The 24,150-nt window shown below is 45.8% G+C and overlaps 1 protein-coding gene across 18 annotated transcripts in view; it reads right to left on the reverse strand.

The window, feature by feature from the left end:
• Window positions 1-21,483, reverse strand: part of CAMK2G (calcium/calmodulin dependent protein kinase II gamma) — a 202,528-nt gene extending 181,045 nt beyond the window's left edge. For all 18 annotated transcript variants that reach the window (XM_066619032.1, XM_066619027.1, XM_066619022.1 and 15 more), the window contains exons 1-2: window positions 21,331-21,483; window positions 18,906-19,000 (exon numbers count right to left, since the gene is read on the reverse strand). In XM_066619032.1, coding sequence (XP_066475129.1) covers window positions 18,906-19,000; window positions 21,331-21,395 — 160 coding nt within the window. In that variant the 5' untranslated portion in view covers window positions 21,396-21,483. The remainder of the gene's footprint in view (window positions 1-18,905; window positions 19,001-21,330) is intronic.
• Window positions 21,484-24,150: the final 2,667 nt, after the last annotated feature.

A 24,150-nucleotide genomic window follows, 5' to 3' on the forward strand; every position in this document is an offset into this window, starting at 1 on the left:
GACGTGTATTTAGTAAACCATTTTACATGCTGTAAAAATATCTTTATAAAAATCCCCATAGACTAAAGTATTTGAACTGAAATATCTTATGATGAAAAAGCACACTGTGTGCTTTAAATATGATGGTCAAACAAATTCAAGCCTTTATTTAGAAGTTATTTTTATTGGAATACTTCTAAACATTTTAAGACATGACAGTCGCATGCACTTCCCTTACACTGTTTCAACAGTAAGAAGAAATGACAGCTCAGAATACTACTAATACAATAATTTTAGGATACCAAAAGTAGGGATGGGCAAATACAGTTAGGCTTGACTAGTGTCAAGTCACAAGTCTCCACCGTCCGCCACTCAAATCAAAAACAAGTCCTAATGGGGCACTTTCCAAGTATCCTGGAGCATTTTCACAACTCAGAAAGACTCAAGTCTTGAGTTGGTCCCTTTAAAAAGCCAGCCATGGAAAAAAGAGGCTGCTGCCAGTGTGTGTTGGAGCTCTTTAAATACTTCCCTGCTTCCACATCCCATCTGTAAACTGGGTAGGAGGGGATGGGAGAGACTAAGAGACAGCGGAGACAGAAGCGGCAAGAGGGAGGAAGGTTACGCGCAGCAGCTACGAGGCTTACCAGGATGACCCAATCCTTTGCAGCTTTACTCAGAAGTAGTCCCAATGAAGCCCGTCATTCAATGGGGCTTCCTTCCCCCAAGGAACAACAGAGCTCACAGCAGCCATGCGATTGGAAAACATGATCTCTAAGAACCTTCCCCTCCCCCACCTCCTTTTTCCCTGGGCTTCTCCAGCCGGTTCCAAGGCACGGACTCCCTTGGGCTCCTCCTCCTGCCCTCCCTCATTCAAAGAAACAAATCAGACCTGCCATCCTTCATCCAATGATCAATTTTCTTTTAGAAATGGGCAAGAGAGCCTGCAAAGCAAAACATTAACCCTTCCATGCCTCCTGGCTGGAACTTCCTTGCTGCTTGCTCAGTCTAAATGACGGCCCCACAAAGTCGTTCACACTGCAAAAACAGTGAGCAAGCACACCTAGACACAGGCAGATTCGAGTCTGCATGCATGGGACCGAATGCCGAGTTGGGGTCCTCAAGTGTTTTGCTAAGTCTTCCATGTGCATGACTCGAGTCTCCATGAGTCAGCAAAGAACACTGATTTTCGCACCTCGGACTTGAGTCACCAGACTCGAGTTCCCATCCCCAACCAAAAGATTGATGCAGTATAGCGCTAGATATTGTCCAATTCTTTTTTCATTACAAAAAAGTTATTTAAACTTTGAAACTGTCCAACTTGACCGATATTGTACGCATTCATGTTGTTACCCATTAATATTATGAAACACATTTTTAGAAATAGGAAAATTTCCTCAGAAAAATATAATATTTGCAACTTTGAGCCCACATCGCTGCAGAGAAGACTCCTAGCATTTCCAATCTATGGGTAGCAACCCGACTATGGGTGGGTCACAACCCAGTAAGTTCAGGTAGCCTGCAGACCTTATACCGCACAAGTTGCAATCCACTGCTTGGTCGCAATGTACAGATTGGGAACACATCACAGCCATGGGCCAGATCGCGTGCCAGCATAACCTGAAAGTGGCTTCTTGTTGCATGCCACATGACCTGCTGGCTTCCTGGACTCACCAGGACCAAGGCCCACAAGGTCATGGACTATGAGGTGGGTTGCAAAGGTAACGGGTTTGGGAACTCCTGCTCTAATCTCAATGTCAGACAAATTCATGCAAAATTTGAAGACCTCTGAAGGCATCAATGGGCTTCACAGCACATTAGTTCCCAGTTATTTAGTAAAATTGATTGTTACAGATAATGCTGAGCATTTTTCAGAGATGGAACTTTTTTAGTTAACATTAAATCATGAGAAAAATTTCACACACTAGAACTTCAAGTAACCACAAGTTAAACACAGAACTCTAAAAAGTTACCTTGGATGGGTGACCCCCTTGGGAATTAATATTGATCTCCTTGGGAGAAGGCATGTTAATTTTGATCTAAACAGAAACAGAAACCCACAAATACATCCCCATTTCTGGCATATGTTCCACAGAGCAAAGCTGTGATGCAAGTCTAGCAATCACTCTCTGTCAGGACACACACGTGGGTAGTTTGGAATCTCAGTGTTTACATCTCAGTTCACTGAAAAATGTCACTGCACTAATAAAACCTTTGATCTTTGAGGACCATACACCTACACTTGCACACTCCTCCCTCCTTCCCTGTAAAGGTTGAACACTCAGAAGCATCTACCCTGAAGGAAGTCTAGCACTCCCTATGTATCTTCTTACCCTCTAAAATGAGCTGGAAAGGCTCTGCTCAGGAGATTGTCACAGGAGAGGACAAGGCTGATGAAGACTCAAGATGGAGTCTTCTCTGTGGCTTCATCCAGTTTGTGGAATTCTCTCCCATACAAAGCCTACCTGGCCACTTTTGTTGCTACTGTCTAGACTAGATAATTGTTTGAAAAACACTTTTTCACCTGGCCCAATAGTTTATGAAGAATGGCTACAATTCATTTAGCATGCTAAACTCTGTGGTTGCTGGTCTGTGCTGCTGTTTTTAATGTTTTACTACATTTTGTAATATTTTTCTGCTGTTCAGGGGGATGGTGTAGATAAATCAGTATGCACATCTTTTAACAAATGTTACCAAAACTGGGCGTCTAATGGAACCAAAAGATTTTTAGTATATATTACCAAAACTTCTATGTACAATTATCACTGATTAATGGGGGTAGCAGGAGGGAGCAGAAAAGAAAAAAACTTTGTCTTCACTCAAGCTAGCCGCAACATTACCAGACTGTCTTCAGTCAGTCTTCAGCCAACAATCAACAACCAGAAACAATGATCCCAGATCAGAATTTCACTAGTTACAATTTTACATTCCAACAGCATCACATCCAGCTTAATTTATGAAGCTCCCCAGGATTAGGATTGCACTATGGATGCCAGTAACCTATATCAAACCAAGATTTTACCACCAAAGGTTTCCTAGCATCAAATGATAGAGAGGAAGAGCAAAAATGCCTCTCAGGTGAATTACAATCAACCTCCTCCCTGGACACTTTCTGATGGGGCATGAAGACTTTTTTTTTTAATTTCAGATGGCTTTTGGCAGTTAGTGGGGGAGGGAGGTTTGACAGGTGGATTGTGACAGGGGTCTGCAAGGTCTTTTACTATGTTGTCCTCTTAGCTGCTGTTTTCAGGCTTTTATTTATGCTACTACAATTTTAATATATGATTTTAATTTGTATGTCTTGTAAACCCTCTTGGGCACCAGGTTCTGGTAACTGGAGAAAGGCAATATACAGATTTGCAAATAAATGCCTAAAAATAAATATTTTTCCCAAAATTGGGGAGCTTCTCACTCATGGATCCATTTAAATCAAATCCCGAAACGTCTGGGTCTTGTCAAAAATTGATCCATGTTGGTCTTAAAGAGATAGTATTCTGCTTGGCATGACCTTACTAATAAGCACCAGAGCTTGAAGGCCTCAGTCCATGAACTCACAGGGCTGCTGCCTTCCCAGAATGCGCTGCACATACCCAACAGCATGTAGGGCATCACTTCCTCCTGCAGCTTCCCCACCCCACATGGAGCTAGTTGACTAACCCTTCAAGTACATACAGTTGAGCGTTTGGGTGCAGGTAGGCCTAGACCAAGACTAGGCTGCACAAGGCACTGCCATCCCCTCAACTGTGCAAAGAGCACCTGTTCCAAGCCTCTCTCTTTAGTCTCAGATATTCCTTCTTCCTTCCTGTTCCCTTCACACTTTTCAAATGCTGAAGATAGGCTGGAATTCCTAGATGTGTTAAATTTTGGCCCAATTCAATGTGAGGCATCCTTATCCCCTTTTCCAAACCACCATTCCTGCAATAGGTAATCCTAGACTTGACATGATCACAGACAGGACAGACAAACAGTAGGCTGAAATCCTGCCTGCCGTGGCACATTTATAAAATATACAGCGTAAATTGAGAGGCAACATGCAAGCCAGACTGACCCTGCCCACACACCGCACAGGCAGAGCACTCGTTTCATGCAGCAAGAGACCATGGCAAGGCAGTTGCTCGCCCAGATCCCTGGCTCTCTGCAAAAGCCATTCCTAGCACCAGTGAAATAGAGCCTCCATTAAATGTGTTCCCAGGCTTCTGGCAAGGTCAGGAGCTCCATCACATAATCTCTTCTGTTCCAGCGATCCCTTCTAAGTCAATTTGTTCCAACAATAAATAAAGATTCTATCACCACAACGTGCTTCATTCTGCAGTGTTGCTTATAAGCAGACAATCACAGTAAAGCAAGGGAGGGAGTTGAGGCAAAACGCAGCTGGCACAAGTAGAAGGCTGCAGTTTATGACATCAGCTTATTACTCCCCCCCACACACACACACATCCTTACTCTATGTATCTGTAATAAAACACAAAGCACAGAATTCCAGCACCACGCACATTCAAATGGAAATACCACCATCTCTTCCAAACCCCAGCAAAGGACAGAAACACTCAAAACTAACCATATTCTACCCAACATACTTATTGCTGTTTATTGATCCTTATCCTGCCTTGCCTGACAATAAGCAAATAATAATCCTACACTCACAAAGTCAAGAAAACTATCTCATGACATCGCTGCTTTTGACCCCCTGAATATACTGAGGGCCAAGGAAGTCTCCAATTATCAATAACTATTCCTGCAGCTTTCATAGTACACCATGAACAAGAAGGGGAAAGCAGCACCCCTCCCCCAAACACACAGTCCCACAAGGAAGTTCTGACTGATAAGCCACTGCACTCCAGCTTGGAGAATATGATTCTGACATAGCACCAGCCAGCATGAAAACTGGCAGATGCATTTGGCTGTTCTCAGTAGAAAGCACTCTCCCCCTTCCCTGCAAGCAGACAAGCTTCTGTTTTTGTGTTTTAGCCACCAAGGCTAGTGACTATGCTTCAGTTAACTTGCCTTATAGATTCTCCACTTTCATGACAGACCTGCCTTCTAAACTGCAGTGCAGCACACTGTTGCCTGCATCCAGTTCAGTTGTGTGTGCTGGAGAAAATGCCAGAACTCAGCCACACTCAAGACTAGAACAGCCCAAGCTCAACTGCACCACACAGAAAGGTATGTGTGTGTGTGTGGGGGGGGGGGGAATGGACTGCAGAGAAAGAGGAAAAACTACAAGATCTCAACTGTGCTGGTCCAAATGTATGCAGAAACAAAGCCTTAACTGGTTAACTATACAGTAAATGCAACCTGTGAGATCAGCCTGCCTCACACACCCAGTCACATACCAGAACCAGAGTAGGGCATCACTTTAGAAACAGAAGAACCTGAAAGAAGTGCCCCTTTTTAACAAAAGAGGGGAAATGTTGGAGGCAGGGAAAATGTTACACAGAAAGGTACAGAACACGGAACACTAATAATGTTAAGAGAGCAAGTAAGTAGACCAAATATCCCTCACTCCTCAGTACAAGTACTGAATAGGCTTTCTGATTCTCAAATTTTAAACTTCTGCTGAATATGCCTCTTCAGTTCCCTTTTTTTCCTTTCGGTATGGCACTGTTTCTGAAGTGACAATGCTAGGCATCTATCCAACTTGCTAGATTCTCCATCTTTATAATACGCTGCGCATAGTCATACCTGAAGTAAGAAGATTGCTAAGAAAAGGTCTCATTCAATTCCTGTCTCCCCCACCTAGTATAGCTACAGCAGAGTGTTCATTCCAGTTCCTCAAGGAAAGATCTTAACGCGAGAAAGAAAAAAGTGCATGATCCAGGCAAGATTCCATTTCTTTCAGTCACCCATTGACCAACAGAGAACACAGATTTTGCTTAAGACAATTCTTGAAAGTAAGATCCATTGGGTTGACATAAAGCTTACCATAGCCTACACCAGCAGTTCCTAAACTTACCAAGAACACTGTGCCCTACTTTTGTGGAGGCCTCTTCTTCCCAGCTCTACTGGGCACTGCCATCTTGGATCATGCAATTTTAATGTATCCACATTCTCTCTAACCTGTTCATACAGAGACATCACACTCATATGCAAATGCATCTAAAGAAAGTTTTAGTCACAACTTTGAAACTTCCCATTTGACTGACAGCACATCCATTCATCCTGCTATTAATTTTAAAGAAACAATGCATTGTTAGAAATGGAACTTTTCCCACACACAAAACATAGCATTGGACATTTTTCCACTCCACAAATTGACATCATAACAAACATTAACTTGGGAGGTTCCTATGTGGATAAAATATGAGAAGCACTTACAAGTGAGGCAAAATGATCCAGTGCGACATGCAAAATTTCACATACCCCAGTCAACACCTTCCCCAACGCTCACAGCACATTAGACATTTCTTTAAAGTGAATCAGGCCATTGGCTGCGACACTCTAAGGTAGAAGTCTTTCCTAGCCCTATGCAAGATTCTATCAGCTGGAGACACCTATGATTGAACCAAATACTTTCTATAGGCAAAGCAAATAGGAGTGATCAGCCCCCGCCACATTACAGAAAGTGGGTGCTGAGGCTGTATGATATTGCCCAAGCCCACCCAGTTGTGGCCAAGTCAAAATTGAAGCCAATGACTTTCTGGCCCAACTCATGATCTCCGCCACTTTGAAGCTCAAGCAGCTCCATTTCTTTGTAGATTTTTTTTACAAAATACTAAAGTCTCCCAAATCAATTCATTCAATTCTCAAAGATGCTTTCCCACAATTCTGTTACGAGTGCCTTTTACTGACACTCCCTGCTATCAATCCATAGCCCATTTCCTTTCATAGATGTTTCCAAGACATAGATGTTACAATTTTACTGAAAAGCTTTGGATTCAGGTCTCAGGAGTGACTAGTTGCCAAACATTCTGTTTGCACCTCACACACAGCAGACCCCTGACAGGCGGTTGACTGGAAAGCGGTTTTTAGGCCTTTGCCTAGCCTGGCATGCACAATCTAGGCCAAGCCCCTTCACTAATGCAAGAAGGTGATTTTCAACGTTCAGCCGAACCACTAGAAAATCTTGCAAACAAAACTTATGGTATCTCTGCCCACCAATAAGCCCAGAATTTGATTGTGTTTGCTCAACAACTTGTTCTATATAATGTTGCTAATTGTTTACTGCAGAATTTAGAAACCAGAATAGCCTTTCCTACCTAAGTCAATATTGTTCTCAGCATTTGATAAAGGGACTAAGTTTTAACAAATTGTAATTGTCAGTATAGTGCTGCCCTTTTCAAATACCAGTAGGATATTTCCTCTGAGGGCCTGGGTGAGAAGCACTACAGAAGAATCACAAATTATTGCCAGCACACTGACTTCTAATACTTAGCACAGGGGTGCCCAAATCCCGGCCCACGGGCCACTTGCAGCCCGCTGCGGGTCCCCATCCGGCCCCCTGGGGGTCCCCCCATCTCCTATGGACACTCGGCCCTCACCCCAGCCTGCGCTGGCCCGCCACACGAGCTCCACGCCTTGCTTTCCCTCACTGCCGCTGAGCTCAGTGGCAGTGAAGGAAAGACAAGTCCAGCGCGTGCGCAGGGTCTTTTATAGTGGGAAGGTAGCGTAAGACTCGCAGGTCTTGTGTTACTTACCACTATAAAAAACCCTGCGCGCTTGCCGGCTAGTCTCTTTCTGCCTTGCCCATGGGCTTGGCTGGGCTGGGCTGGGCTGCGCTCCCCTCCCCTCCCCTCCTGCAACCTGGGCCGGGCAGTGCAGGAGAGAGAGAGATCCCCTGTGGGAAGGGGGGGAAGGAGGAGGTCTCTCCCTGCCTTGCCCATGGGCTGGGCTCCCCTCCCCTCCCCTCCTGCAACCTGAGCAGGAGAGAGAGAGAGCAAGATCCGGTTTGAGGGAGGGGAGCCCAGCCCGCAGCACATCTCCGAGCGAGGGAGGGCTGGTTGACTGGCGGCCAGCCAGCCAGGAAGGCAGGCAGGCAGCAGCACATGCCGCCCTAGCTAACGAGGAAGGGCGGTTAGGTGGGCAGGCAGGCAGGCAGGCATGAAAGGGCAGGCAGGCAGCCAAGCAGTTGAGCGGGCGGCCAGGCAGGAGCACAAACTGCCCAAGCAAACAAGGGAGGCAAGGAGGAAGGGCAAGGGGGCAGGCGAGCAGGCGGGTGTATGTTTGTGAAAGTGTGGAAGATCCTTCCCAAATTTGTTTGTATGAATTGAATCATAAACTGGCATGAAGATCTCCCCCTCCTTATTAGGGTGAATGGGATCATAAACTGGCATGAAGATCTCCCCCCCCCTTATTAGGGTGAATGGGATCAAACTGGCATGAAGATCTCCCCCCCCCCCCCTTATTAGGGTGAATGGGATCATAAACTGGCATGAAGATCTCCCCCCCCTTATTAGGGTGAATGGGATCATAAACTGGCATGAAGATCTCTCCCCCCTTATTAAGGTGAATGGGATCATAAACTGGCATGAAGATCTCCCCCCCCCCTTATTAGGGTGAATGGGATCAAACTGGCATGAAGATCTCCCCCCCCTTATTAGGGTGAATGGAATCATAAACTGGATTGAATTCATTTATTCATTTTCTGTCTCTAATATATTCATTTATGTAAATTTATTCAAATTTGAAATATAAATTAATTCTTTTTTTTTTTTTTTTTTTTTTTTTTGCCCCGACACAGTGTCTGAGAGATGTTGTGGTCCTCCTGCCAAAAACTTTGAGCACCCCTGACTTAGCACAATAGTCAACAGGCATATTAAACCAAAACTAACTGAGAGATCCCACGCTTGCCAGTTGAATTTTCAAGAGGGATTCAATTCCCTCTACCCAATTTCTACTTTCCTGGGGGTTATTCACAAAGTACACTCCCTTTTACAGTCAGACATTATTTGGCAACATATGGTACATTGTTCATGCATTAGAGATGTAGTTTGTTTTTCCTCTGCTAAATAGGACATTGCAAGCCACCATGCAGGCATCTGAACTCTCAGCTTTGCCACAGTGTGATGCTGCCTCGCGATCTACCGTGTGCCTGCAGCAGGTAGCAACTGGCCCCCCCCCAGCAAGTATGCAAATGGCAAAGTACTAAGTGCACCCTTCCTATCTTTTAGCCTAGAACAGGGGTGTCCAAACCCTGGCCTGGGGCCAGTTGCCCCAGGGAACCCCAAGTCTCCAATGAGCCTCTGGCCCTCCAGAGACTTGGTGGATCCCACACTAGTCTGATGGAACTGCTCTCAGTGTGGCTGCCAACTGTTCGACCTCTCGTGTGAGCTGTGGAACGAGGACTCCCTCCACTGCTTGCTGTTTCAAATCTGTGATGCAGCAGTGGCAGCAAAGGAAAGGCTGACCTTGCTTTGTGCAAGGCCTTTTATAGGCCTTGAGTTATTGCAAGACCTTCATTCATTCGTATAAGCTCCATCTCTAATATATTCATTTATGTACATTTATTCAAATTTGAAATATAAATTAATTCTTTTTTTCCCAACACAGTGTCAGAGAGATGATGTGGCCCTCCTGCCAAAAAGTTTGGACACCCCTGGTCTAGAAGATCTAACAATACTTCCCCTTCATAACTGTTCAGAAGTGTAACCAATAACCTTAAGACAAAAAAAACCTTAACCCAAATAAGTCAATTCCCAGACAACATAGGGGCAGCCAACTGCAACTGAAACAGGTCAGTCAATTCAAGTCAGAACTCATATTTCCAGGTACGTAATTGGAAATCTACCAAAGAAGGTGACTCTCAACCACCGAAATAGTTGATTAAAGGAACCCTGAACATCCAACAAAAACTGAAAGCCACCATTGGCCATGGTTTGTATAGATATGCCTCTATCTCTTTCATCTCTGTAACGCAAGCCCTAAATGCTATATGTTGAAAGTCAGAGTGGAAAAGGAGTCCCATCTTAGACTGTAGGTGACAGTGAAGGGAGAGAGGGGGCATGATCCCAATGCAGTCAGTAGCAGATCAGCGTACTAAAAAATATTTGGGAAACACTGACAGAATTATATAGTCACCCTTAATTTGCAGAAGTTCAGTAAGGCAATTACCACAGACACTCACCTATAAGTCAATCTCACAGATAAGTCAAGGGCAAGTTTTTGAGCCAAATCATGGAATTTTCTGTGACCCTTGGATAAGTCAGGGATTAAACTGGGGGGGGGGGGGTGTCTGACTATAGTTTTGTCTGATTTTACCTGAGGCCAGATCCTGAAAAATAACCTACCAGTAATTGTTATCTAAGAACTGTACAGTCTCTGATTTATTAGAAATATAGTAAAAGATCATAAGATACATTTTTATTTTTTAACTTTTTTAATTCTGGTCTTCACAACCTTTTCATAAACACTATGAGAGTAAGTGCATTGTAAACAGCATACCAGTAGAACATTGGTTCCCAACCTGGGGTACATGTACTCTCAGGGGCACTTGACAGGATCTTTAGCAGTGCTTGAAAAAGAATGGAATAATGGCAGAAAAAGGCAAGTAATGCTCCAGAATGCCTTGCAGGGCCAGTAAGGCAGGAAGGGAGGTAGCTAGTTGACTCTGAAAGCCCCACCAATAGCTAACTTTTGGAAATCAATTCATGTATGAATCAGTGATTGAAAACAAGCACAGTAAACATAATATGGAAAGTGATCAGTCACCAAGAATTTCTCAGGACACTTCTGGTGCAAAACAGTGCAAAGGCAAAGTCTTCTGTTCTTCAGACAGACAGAAAGAAAAAATACTGTGATGAATGCATGAACTACGGAGGAGATGAGGCTTATATTATTCATACTAATTACAAACATTTAGCTAATATGAGGGGTACAGTGTGTGGAAATGGGCTGCCAAGGGGTATGCAAGTGAAAAAAGGTTGGGTACCACTGCAGGAGAACCATTAATCAAATACTTCTTTAAGATGCCTGGTGTGTTAAGCCAGAGGTTCAACATATAACATACATAATATACACTGCTCAAAACAATAAAGGGAACACTTAAACAACACATCCGAGATCTGAATGAACGAAATATTCCTATTAAATGCTTTGTTCCTGACATAGTTGAATGTGCTGACAACAAAATCACACAACAATCATAAATGGAAATCACATTTATTAACCCATGGAGGTCTGGGTTTGGTGTCATACTCAAAATTGAAGTGGAAAAACACACTACAGGCTGATCCAACTTCGATGTAATGTCCATACAGCAAGTCAAAATGAGGCTCAGTAGTGTGTGTGGCCTCCACGTGCCTGTATGACCTCCCTACAACGCCTGGGCATGCTCCTGATGAGGTGGCGGATAGTCTCCTGAGGGATCGCCTCCCAGACCTGGACTAAAGCATCCGCCAACTCCTGGACAGTCTGTGGTGCAACGTGGCGCTGGTGGATGGAGCGAGACATGATGTCCCAGATGTGCTCAGTTGGATTCAGCTCTGGGGAACGGGCGGGCCAGTCCATAGCATCAATGCCTTCATCTTGCAGGAACTGCTGACACACTCCAGCCACATGAGGTCTAGCATTGTCCTGCATTAGGAGGAACCCAGGGCCAACCGTGCCAGCATATGGTCTCACAAGGGGTCTGAGGATCTCATCTCGGTACCTAATGGCAATCAGGCTACCTCTGGCGAGCACTTGGAGAGCTGTGCAGCCCCCCAAATAAATGCCACCCCACACCATTACTGACCCACTGCCAAACCGGTCATGCTGGAGGATGTTGCAGGCAGCAGAACGTTCTCCCTGCCATCTCCAGACTCTGTCACGTCTGTCACATGTGCTCAGTGTGAACCTGCTTTCATCTGTGAAGAGCACAGGGCACCAGTGGTGAGGTTGCCAATCTTGGTGTTCTCTGGCAAATGCCAAACGTCCTGCACGGTGTCGGGCTGTCAGCACAACCCCCACCTGTAGACATCGGGCCCTCATACCACCCTCATGGAGTCTGTTTCTGACCGTTTGAGCAGACACATGCACATTTGTGGCCTGCTGGAGGTCATTTTGCAGGGCTCTGGCAGTGCTCCTCCTGTTCCTCCTGGCATGAAGGCGGAGGTAGCGGTCCTGATGCTGGGTTGTTGCCCTCCTACGGCCTCCTCCACGTCTCCTGGTGTACTGGCCTGTCTCCTGGTAGCGCCTCCATGCTCTGGACACTACACTGACAGACACAGCAAACTTTCTTGCCACAGCTCGCATTGATGTACCATCCTGGATGAGCTGCACTACCTGAGCCACTTGTGTAGGTTGCAGACTCCGCCTCATGCTGCCACTAGAGTGACAGCACCGCCAGCATTCAAAGGTCACCCAAACATCAGCCAGAAAGCAGAGGGACTGCGCAGTGGTTTGTGGTCACCACCTGCAGAACCACTCCTTTATTGGGGGTGTCTTGTTACTTGCCTATGATTTCCACCTGTTGTCTACTCCATTTGTGCAACAGCATGTGAACTTGATTGTCAATCGGTGTGGCTTCCTAGGTGGACAGTTTGATTTCACAGAAGTGTGATTGACTTGGAGTGACATTGTGTTGTTTAAGTGTTCCCTTTATTGTTTTGAGCAGTATATAGCTGGGAGAGTGCAATTCACAGCAGAGAGATAATTTGCAACCTCTTTTACTCAGAAGTAGACCCACTGCTTTCTACGGGTGTTATTCTTAAGTAATGGTGCACTGAACTGTAGCCTTCGACTTTGTTTCAAATGGAAACGAGGATTACATCCTGGTGTTTAAAAAAACAGATCTCTGCAAAATGCAAGCATCTGCAAAATGGAAGAAGCTGCAGCACACTCTGTAAACTTAGAGAAAGAGGCTTGCTTCAATTCAGTGAAATTCAGTGTAAATCTCAGGAGCAGTGAAAAGGTTAGCTTGGCTGCAGCTTACCAGGGGTTGCCTTGGAGATTAATGGCCCTCTAATTATACCCACATTTGGTGTCACTTGAAAAGCAACTTCTCAGGTGTTGTTTGAAAAGCTATGCCCCCTGAGCAACCTCACACAAGGTGATTATCTAAGCTTGATTTATTGGCAGAAATTTATCGCTCTATAGGCAAGTATCTACAGTAACTTAAAAAAAAAAAAAGAGAATAGCATCAAACCAGATTCAAGAACACAATCTTATGACATAAGCATGTCTGCATCTGGAAAAAAAGTACAACAGGGTTTAGAAGGGGGTGAACAACCTATCTCCCACTACCAGAATGGTAATACGAACTAAGGGCCCAATCCTATCCAACTTTCCAATGTCGATGCAGCGGTGCCAATGGGGTGTGTGTTAAATCCTGCAGTGGGGGAGGACGACAGTCATGGAGGTCCCTTCATAGTAAGTGACCACTGTTCCCTTACCTCAGGCCTGTACTGCGACTGCATCAACGTTGGAAAGCTGGATAGGACTGGGCCCTAACACTATTAAGTTAAGCAACAGGTTTTGTTCCAAAGTCATTAAAGAAATTACCATTCTAAGGTCATGTTTAAAATTTGCCAGATGTGAGGTTGCTGTTGTAGGCTGTACAGTTCCTTCATACATGCTGAGAATCCTTCTAAAAAGGGTAGAGACAGGAACTGGAATAGAAGATGCAGATCCAAGAGGTGAGCAAAAGGCATCCCAGCAACCAGGAATATCTTCCACCCAAATACCCTCACCTGATACCTTGAGAGAATTCCCACTTTCCTTAACAGGTGGAGCTGACAAGGCTTCAATGCCACTTTCACTGTCAGAATTTAGAGCAAAGCAGAGGCTACAGTGACCACACCAGCAAAGAGACAAGTGTTCACTTTCCTTGTAACTGTCCCTGTGCACCGCCAAGGCAATGAACTCAAAAGTTGCGCCTAAGGAACCCACGTATGCCACAGAGTGTAAATTGGTCCAGTTTAAAATGGTTGCATTTAAACAGGTAAGAGGCCCAACATATATTAGGACATAAGCAAATGCGTAACATGTGAAATCAGATATTTAAGGAAGCAGCAGCCATCAAAGCATACTACTGAGGAAACACATGCTACACCACTGTAATTTTCTTCAGAAATTATTCGGATACATAGAAAGAAATTTGGGATCTCCCTCGCTACAAATTTATGGCTCGACCACTTTACTGGGCATCACTTTTGTTCCAATACTTTCAGAGCCATTCTAATATTTAGTCCCAGTTTCAATTCACATAGCTGCCCTGCAGCACCATGAAACTAAACACCTCTTAGGTCACTGAGAGCTATATCTGATCCCACATTCGCTGCCAGATTCTGTTCATTTCCAGCACAGGTTCCTTATTAGACAGAGATTCCAGCAGTGTCTATCACTGTTTGCTGCTTTATTCTCTTGTTTGTCCCCCCCTAAATTCTGTGTCATATGCAGCTATCATCCCAAGTACTGAATTTAATTAACTCTCCGTCACCAGCACAAGAATGTTCTTATGACATTCTATGCTGTCCATCATGGCCATTCTATCCTGGTTGTTTTCACCAATTTCAAGCTCATTAGTTTGCCCTCTACTCAGTTGGCAAGTGCCAATGACCCGCATTTTGCTGCAGCTCAACAGCTGTCCGGGTACTTAAAATCTTATGTGAGCACATTAATTGATGATTTTGGATACCAAGACAACGGAGTGACAGATATTTTCCCAAAGCCCTACAGTTTTCACAAGGCTACTCCAACCTGTGTGATCACTGCAAGAGTAGATTCAGGCAGCCTTCCAGCAGCTTATTTTACAGTCATTACATGGTGGAGAGTCACATGGATGGAGTTATATGACAAGGCTCACATAGACAGTGAAAGACAGAAGCAAAGCTAGTCTCAGCAGAATCTTCCATACAGTGAGATAACTTGTCACCTGAATCCAGTGCATCATCTATTTGGCGGAGGAGTGGGAACACAACACATGCATAACAATATATAAACACACCATTTATGAGATAGGGCTATGCCACTGATATGTTCCTCCTCCCTCTCTCCTCTGATGCTTGCACCCTCACAGCAGCCAAGACTAGACTGCAGTTTCCACTTCCACAGCCAAATTATAATCCTGCTCTTCCACCTTGGCATTATCATATGGAAAGGAACATTACAATAGCACCTTATATGATCAGGAACCGAGTTGGACACAGTTTTATTATTTTCTTTTAACATCTGTCATTCAAGTTCCTCCTTTTTACAATTGTGCTTATGCCAAGTTGAGACACTTGAACTTGGCCTCTGAAATGCAAAGGATAACATTCAGCTGGCAAGTTATAAAAATGCCTTGCCCCTTCCAAAAGACAACAGCTCTTCCCTCCCGGACACTTAGATAGCTGAAGCACAAACCTTATAAACGCTGATACCCCTAGCAATCAGCTGTTTTGCCTCTATAGTTGGACCGTTCTATGTTCCTGGACAGCAGCCAAGAACATCCCAGCTCTCTATTAGGGCTGTTTACTTTGCCAGAAAGTAGCTTCTCCTCCCAACAGTGTGTGTCAAACTCTTCTCATGATCTGCAAAACCATGCCATCAAGTTATATCCACCCTCATAACATATCAACTTTCCAATAACCTCCTTCAAACCCACTCAAAACCAACTGCAAGTCAGTAACGCTAATCAAGAGTTTTCCAAATATATAGGAGAGAAGTAGCCAAAATTTCACTACAGGAGGAATGCCAATATTTCTGTACACTATCTTGCATCCTTACCCATCTATCCTTCTCTCTCATCCGTAAGAATTCTGCTGGTTTATTTCTAGTTTTCTCTGTGCTCAAATTGAGTAACAGAATCAAGGGCTCCTTTTAATGCCAATCTTCATTTTCCATTCTTCCCAGTTTTCTAATTGTATTGTTTAAATACAGGTATATACCATTTTCTGCCATTGGCATATTCCTCAGAATTACTCACCACTCCTCTTTCCTTCCAAATCACTTTATGAACGAACTACAGTATGTTGGAAGGAAGGAGCTACAACATAATATTCCCTCACTGCATGTTGGTACAGTCCTTGATACACTGTACATAACTTTATATAGAAGCTTCAAAGCACAATAGGAAGACATTATTTAGAAATATAGAAAACAGTATTTCTACTTTTGCAATGAGAAACAGGTATCAGGTAGTGTTTGAAAAAAACACCAACAGACCAAAGTTGGTTCAACCACCAGCCAGCACTCGGCTCAGCTTCAGCTTCACTATTTGCAGTGATTCAGTTCAATAATAATGCTTATCTGCAGCCTGAAACAACCCTATTAAGCAGACTACTGTTCGTCAGTCCCCCATATTTCTGATGGAGGACTGAAGCTGGGAGAAAGGCCACCCTAAAGCCACTGAATTCATGGCCACAATGAAATCTGAACTTGGATGTTCCAGGCAATTTGGAGACAGTCTTGGCCATTAAACCTGCTCAAAGTAGGAGAAAAATTCAGCAAGATATCTTCTCTCTTGTTAAGGAGCTGGAACAACTACCTTTGCAGTTGCTTAAAAACTTGAAGAAAGCTACAGAAAACTTGTTTGGAACAAGGGCACAAAGAGACAAGAGCGATGATACATTTTACCAAAACAAAACTTCAAGGCAACTCATCAGCTCAAGTGAAAGACTGCATGCTAAAGGCAATGGCCAGTAACATTTGAAACCAGAGAACAGGCAAGTTTACTTCACTTTCTTGTAAAGAAACAAAACAATCACATCTCCCAAGATAAATCCAAGTCACAGCTGAAAATATAAGTACTGTACTATGAGCTTCACCTAAAGCTGCTTGCAATACAGTTGATTACCACACAAAACTAACAACAGTTTACCATCAATGACAGTTAAGACTACTGCTTTGGATCACCCATACTAGCCAAAGTATGATGGCACCACCACATCTACACTGAAGGAATGAGCAGTAGATCCTGGATTATTCATCAGTTCCATCTAACCCAGTGGTTCCCAAACTTTTTAGCACCGACACCCACTTTTTAAAACACTCTATCATGACTCACCAGACTTTTTGAAAAGGAGACCAAGAAATAAATATTATTTCTTTCTAAATAATTATAACAAGAAAAAAAGACCTCAAACATTTATCTTCCTATATTTACACATGCTTGCAAACTTCAGCAGCTGAGCTCTTTGCAGGGTAATTAGCAACTACAGTATCTAATTTTTTGGAAAAGCCTCAAGGCCTGAGGCAATTAGTTATCTGATCTTTTTATCACCCTTTGGCAACCCACCAAAAATCAGGTCACCACCCACCAGTGGGTCCCAACCCACAGTTTGGGAACCACTGATCTAACTACTTATAAAGGCATCCCATGAAGATCACTTTATATATGGCATTTTTCCAGCAGAGATTAAGCTGAAAGTTGGGGGGATGGTGACCCTGTATACTTTATAGTGCCTCCTGTAGCCCTTCACACATTTAGAGCACAATCCAAAAGTTGTGTTAAGTCGGCACAGGTCCCTAGTCCCAGATGGGATCAAGTTTGCACCAGCCTGGATGGGCCACACAAAGGGTGGCAGAAGGGCAAAACAGGGGCAGGTGAAACGGAAAGCAGATCAGCCCCCAAAAGGAGGTGGGACTGGCTGTGGCACCACAAATCATGTCCTAATCCTGGCCAAGGCCCAAACAACCTTACATGGGCTACTCGGATTTTCTCCAGTGATTTTGCTAGTGCAGATCTGAGTAGCCCCATGGGGTGGCTGGGGTGTTAGGTAAGGAGAAAAATATCCTCTTAAACCGAGTTGCCCTCCAGCCACCTCCTAATCTGGCCAGCCAGGTTGCTGTACCAGCTCAGTTTAGGATTGGGTTGCTCACAGCATATAGGAGAGGAAAAGAAAGGTGTCAAAAAACAAAAGCAAGAGTAGAAATGCTGGTGTTAGAAGCCTACAAAAATGTGATTCCACAACAAATTATATATGCACCTGTATGCAACTGCTTCAGAAGTGCTTCTATTTTGCCTGACAGCTGTGAGAACTGCTTCCCACATTTCTTGTAAAATGCAAAGATGTGCTGCTCAGGTGCAAGGAAGTAAAGGAGAGAACACAATATTCAATCCCATGCATGCTTGTTCGGAAATAGGTTCACTGTGTTCAATGCAAGGTAACAAAGTGTCACCGAGTTTAATGGGAATTGCTCCCAAGTAAGTGTATATAGGACTGTAGTTCAAGATCCATCATGCATCTGATGAAGTGGAATGCAGTCCATAAAAATTAATGCTGAAGTAAACTGGTTAGTCTAAGGGCGCAATCCTAACCCCTTATGTCAGTGCTTTCCAGCTCTGGCATAGCGGTGCCAATGGGACATGTGCTGCATCCTGCAGTTGGGTGTCACTCACAGTGGCCTCCTGAAAGGAAGGGAATGTTTGTTCCCTTACCTCAGAGCTGCATGGTCCTTATGTCAGTGCTGGAAAGCACTGACATAAGGGGTTAGGACTGCACCCTAAGGCAGTGAGTTTCAACCCTTTTTGGCTCACAGCACACTGACAAGGCACTAAAATTGTCAAGGCACAGTATTCACTGACAAGGCACACCATGCTATTGGTGAGGGTTTCACATCCCCCAATGGCCCTACTAATAAATGGCCCTCCACCAAACTGCCACAGCACACCACTGTGCCATGGCACAGTGGTTGAAAATGGCTTCTCTAAGGCACTACAAGTTTTTACTAAAACGGAAATATCTATTTCTCCATCTTCCTAAGCACGCGTGCAACAGCACTACATCTCCAGTAGACACCTTGAAGAAAATCAAGGCAATGCTCTGGTAAAAATATCAGACTTTACTGGATATTCGTAAATTATCTTAGTCCAGAAAATAGAACCACTCTAAATTTACTATCCATCCACTCCCCCACAAGTTGGAAAACAACAAAAATCTAAATAGTAGAAATAATAGAGTAGAAATAAATGCTGCTTTCTTTTTTGTGAAAGTTGATGCTCGTAACGCCACTTGAGTTAGGAATTTCTCTGTTCATTCCTCCATCATGGTCCTGCAGGGGAATATGATCAAGGCCTGCATGCCAATACTCACCCCTGGCTGACAGCTTCTTAGTATTGATGATCTTTGCAGCATATTCCTGGGATGAGGTTTTCTTCACACATCTGCGAACCACCGAGAAGGCTCCCCTGGAACAAAGATGAAAGGCTGGACGTGTGAAACTGAAATTATGAAATATTTTCATATGAAATAAAAAACTGAAAAACTGAAATAACCCTAAGCCAAAAATTAAATCCAAGGCAAAATATCTCCAGAGCTATGCCAAGCTCTTTAACCAGATTTGAGAAAGATGCCATTAACCTGGCTTAAGTATTTTAACAACAGTAAACATTCAGAATTACAAAAGGGACCGGCAGCAGGAAAAGACAAAGTCGAGAGACATATAAAAGGACTACTAAATGGATAACAATACTGGTAAATTTTGGTTCCCCCTAGAAATGTTTATCATTTAAAATAAAAGAAACAAGGAATCAGCTCTCTTGGGCTCCATTCCCTGCTCTTGCTCTGGCATGAGCTCACTGCGACACCTTAGAGACTACCTGTATTTCAGCATCCCCATCTGTAAAATAAAACTTTTATTCAATGTGTAGGTGAGGGGTGGTGGCAGCTTTGTATATTTGTACAGGTACCTGCATGGTCCCTTTTACAATATGAGCCTAAAGCATATGATTTTGTCAATACAAGTTTCATTAAGGGTGTACACAGAGTGGGTAGGTGCACTGCTGAAAGCAAGTATAAACGTAAAGGGAAGGCACAGGGACAGATTTTGAAAAGCAACCCCACCAATAGGGTGACAGAAGGGGGAAAATGCAGGCAAGAGAAAGGCAGATATTGGTGAAAGAGCGGTCTTAGCTCAGAGGAAGAGCACCCGGTCTGCATACGGATGGACTGCAATCCAATCCCTAGCATCTCCAGGCAGAGCAGAGAAAGATTCCTGTCTGAAACCAGTCAATGTGAACAGCACAGAGCTAGATGGACCAATGGTCTGACTCTGTATAAGACAGCTTCTATGTCCCTATTCAGGTGGGGAAACAGGTCCCAAAGCAGCTTCCAAAGCTTCTTGCGTGGTGATGCCAGCCTGCCAGCACTTCAGAATGAGAAATCAGTCACAACAGGCAGGCTTCAAATACCAACAGAAAGAAAACCTCTACAGAAAGGGCATCAGGGCCTATTCTTTTCCACCTATATTCTGCATGCAAGTTAGAGAGAAACGAATCGATAGAACAGAGTTCTTGAGCTTGTGAGCTGGAGAAGTGGCTCAAGATATGGGGGGAGAAGGAGATGCAGCAGCACACAGGGACTGATGCAAGGAATCGAAAGCAGCAGCACCTGGGATGCATCTAACCCCCTCCCATACACAATTCATCCCATCCTGATTACTGGAACACAAATGCTGTTTATTCCTTCCTCTCTATACTGAAAGACAAGTGGATGTTTGGGACAAATGCTGAAATAATGGGGGGGGGGAGAGAGAGAGAGAGAAAAAGCACCAGCATAGGGAGCCTCCCTTGTTGCAAGAGAGATGCAGCAATGTCCCTTGCTGTAGTGAAGAAATGGGGAGGGAGGGGGAAAAGAGTCTTGAAGTTACAGGCTGCAGCAATAATAAAAAGGCTGGTATGATGGCATTGAGAAGATGAGGACTTCCTGAGTAACAGCAGAATCTAGTTCTACAATGCTCAGAAACGCACATTTCTACAGGTTAGTCAATGAGGATTCCAGAGTGCACAGCCCAGCACATGAGACACTCCAGATCCCTTAACCAGGGTTAAAATGAGGATTCCGGAGTGCACAGCCCAGCACATGAGACACTCCAGAGCCCTTAACCAGTGTTAAAATGAGAATTATGGAGTGCACAGCCCAGCACATGAGACACTCCAGATCCCTTAAACAGGGTTAAAATGAGGATTCTGGAGTGCACAGCCCAGCACATGAGACACTCCAGAGCCCTTAACCAGGGTTAATTACCTCACCAACACACTCCCTTTCACCTTCCTGTCCTAGGACAGAGGCAGGTTCCCTTCCTCCCTGTGCTGAACTGGGTGTCCTACCTTACATTAGCAACTACGGATCAAGCACTTTATTCCAGTTTATTAATCCAGGGTAGGAGGCATGTGGGGCTGCTGCTGCAACTGGAGCCTACCCAACACTGCTCCTGCTCCAGAAAAGACCGCATCGCCTGCTGTACTGGGGGCAGCAAGAGCGCCAAGTAGGCAGGAGACTTCCTGAGTCGCAGCAACTACAGCAGGGGCGAGGGGGGGGGGAGAGTCCGGCAGGGCGCAGCAGCGGGGAAAGGAGGGGGGGACTCTGGAAGCGAGATTGAGCGGGGCGAGGGGGGGGAAGGAGGGAGGCTGCAGGCTGGGGGGAAGCGGGAGCTGCAACGTCCGGGTGCAGCGCAGCCCAGCTGCCTGCCGGTGGCTATGCAAAGCGGAGGAGGAAGAGGCTGGCGAGGGCTGCGTACTTGCCGAGCTCCTCGTAGAGCTGGTACTCGTCGGTGAAGCGGGTGCACGTTGCCGGGGTGGCCATGTTCGGGCTGCGGAGGGCGGAAAAGGCTCGGCTGGCTCAGTGCAGCCGCCTCGGGGACATCGGACGGGGCGAGGCTCCAACGCGGGATGGGGACGGCAGGCAGGCTGGCTGGGCGCGAAAGGCGCTTTCCGGCACACCTCCTGCAGGAGTTGCTGTTGCTGTTGCTGCTGCTGCTGCTGCTGCTCTTACTACTCCGGCTACTACTTCGGCCTCAGTCTCCTCCTCCTCCTCCTGCTGCTGCTGCTGCTGCACCTTCTGGTGGAGCTGGTGCCGGCGCGCCTCTCCGCCCAGCTGTGCACTCCCCGCTCGCCTCACTGCGCACAGTCACTGCTCCCAGCAGCAGAAAGGAGGCGGCTGAGCGCGCCCAGCACCGCGAGATCTTCCCGGAGAAGGAGCAGAGACGCCTCCGCCTCCTCCTTCCTTGCCTGCCTGCCTGCCTCCGCCTCCCCGCTGGTTGGCCTCCCTCCCTCCCTAGAGGTGTGGCTGGAGGGAGCGCTGACAGACCGACGGCTACCCGCAGGCGAAGGAGGGGCGGGCGCTGCACTGACTGGTGCCCGGGCGGGAGGAGGCTGCTTCTCGCCTGCCTGCCTGCCTGCCATCCCCAGCGGAGGCGGGGCGAAGCGCACAAGCACTTCCAAGGCGAGAGAAGGAGACCAGAGCGTGGCCTCTCCGAGCGGTGCCTGCACGGCGCAAAGAGGCGCCTCCAGTCCTTACTTGGAAATAAGTCCTCCTCAACTCGCTGGGACTGGCTTGAAGAAGTGCCTGCTGCACCGCCACACTCGGGCTCCCCTCCTCCAACACGGCAGTGGGGGCTGGACTTAGTTCCGAGCAAGCCACGCACTGCACCGGACAGAGGGTCCAGTCCTATGCGTGCCTACTCGAAAGCCATTAGCGTCAACCCGAGGCCACCTGCTTGTACGTGAGGCTGCAGTCCTACCCACACTTAACCTGGGAGTCAGCCCCATTGACTATTCTGGGACTTACTTCTGAGTAAACATGCATAGGCTTGGGCTGCAATCCTATTCACAGCCTCCTGGGAGTAAGCCCCGTTGAACGCAATGGGGCTTCTTAGACAAAAGAACATAAGAACAGCCCCACTGGATCAGGCCATAGGCCCATCTAGTCCAGCTTCCTGTATCTCACAGCGGCCCACCAAATGCCCCAGGGAGCACACCAGATAACAAGAGACCTCATCCTGGTGCCCTCCCTTGCATCTGGCATTCTGACTTAACCCATTCCTAAAATCAGGAGGTTGCGCATACACATCATGGCTTGTACCCTATAGGCTTGTACCCACATTCATAGGCTTGGGCTGTTAAGGCTGCAGCCCTATCCACAATTTCCTGGGAGTAAGCTCCATTGACTAGACTGGGACTGACTTCTGAGTAGATATGTCTAGGATTGGGCTGTGCGATGCGTTTCCTGGAGGCAAACAGGATTCTCTCCACCTTTTTCTGTTGTTGTTACACCAAGATTTAAGATCCTGGAGACTCAGGGCGGCCACAGACGTGCTCAGCAGAATGCAGACAACCACACGGGTAGGACACCAAATTCACCCCTTTAGGACACCTGGAGACTGAAGAGTTAACACGCGCAACCTTCTTGCTTGCACCAGCAACAGACGGAGACTGCCCCCGTCTAGCTGAGCGCAACGTACTGCAGCCCAACCCTCCAGTGTCCAGCCGCCCAATCAGGCGAGAGCAAGCGGCTGCAGACTGCCGGCGAGGCTCGCTTTGCATTGCCTTGGCCGGGTGCGCCCTGCTGGTGGTCAGGGCAAGGGGATGCCGCGCGCGCCTAGGGCCGGCCAAGCCCATCTGTGGCTTGTACTTTGAATGAGGAAATGCGCCCCAGGAACAGATCGTGGGGTGCTGGTGTGCCATTTGATTAGGGGGCAGAAAGTGCTATTCGAGCCCACTTCTATGCATGTCTACTCAGAAGTACATCCCATTATAATCAATGGAACTTACTCCCAGGAAAGTGTGGGTAGGATTGCAACCTTAGTGTAATATTTCCATTTATTGTAAAATTGCTACCCCACCTGACAGCCAACAGACTCTCACAGGAGCTTTCAGATAGATTAAAACAGCACACTAAAACCCATAGTAAACACAATAAACCCAATCAGCTTGTACTCAATAAAACAGCAATTAACCAACACCAGTAGGTTGCAAACTCGGCAGCAGAGGAAGGCAACAAATCCTGATTGTAAACCCGGATCTTTAAACAGGTTCCTAAAACAGAGTGTGATCCTGTGCATATTTACCTGGGAGTAAGCCTAATTAAACATAATGGGATCTTATTTCTGAGTAAACATGTCTAGGATTGTGCTGTTAGGCCTAGTGTTTTTCCATCTGATGCCATGAGCCAAGAGCTCTCACTACAACACATCAGGTGGTACATCTGTATCATTTCAAGGCTAAACAAGACATGGCATGGGGGGGTGTCTATGCCTGGTTTCTTTCTTTCTTTTTTTTTAAAGCTAAAAACAGCAGCAGTGTGGGGCTGGGAAGCACTGTGTGAGGGAAAGGTTTAAAAAAGCACTGGCCTAGTAGTGCTACACCCTGATGCAATGCATGACAGACATACCTGTGAGCCCATGTAACAGGTGATTAAATGATGTATCTTCTTGTATTGCATATTGCATCCTCAGAAAGCATATGGAGTCACTATGACTGAATGCTCTTCCATACAAAAGCAGTTCCCTGCATGTCTCTTTTTGTCTGCAAGTCTCTTGAGGTCTTGTGTGTTACCTGAG

This window comes from Tiliqua scincoides, chromosome 3 (assembly GCF_035046505.1).
Source record: "Tiliqua scincoides isolate rTilSci1 chromosome 3, rTilSci1.hap2, whole genome shotgun sequence".
NCBI classification, from domain to species: domain Eukaryota; kingdom Metazoa; phylum Chordata; class Lepidosauria; order Squamata; family Scincidae; genus Tiliqua; species Tiliqua scincoides.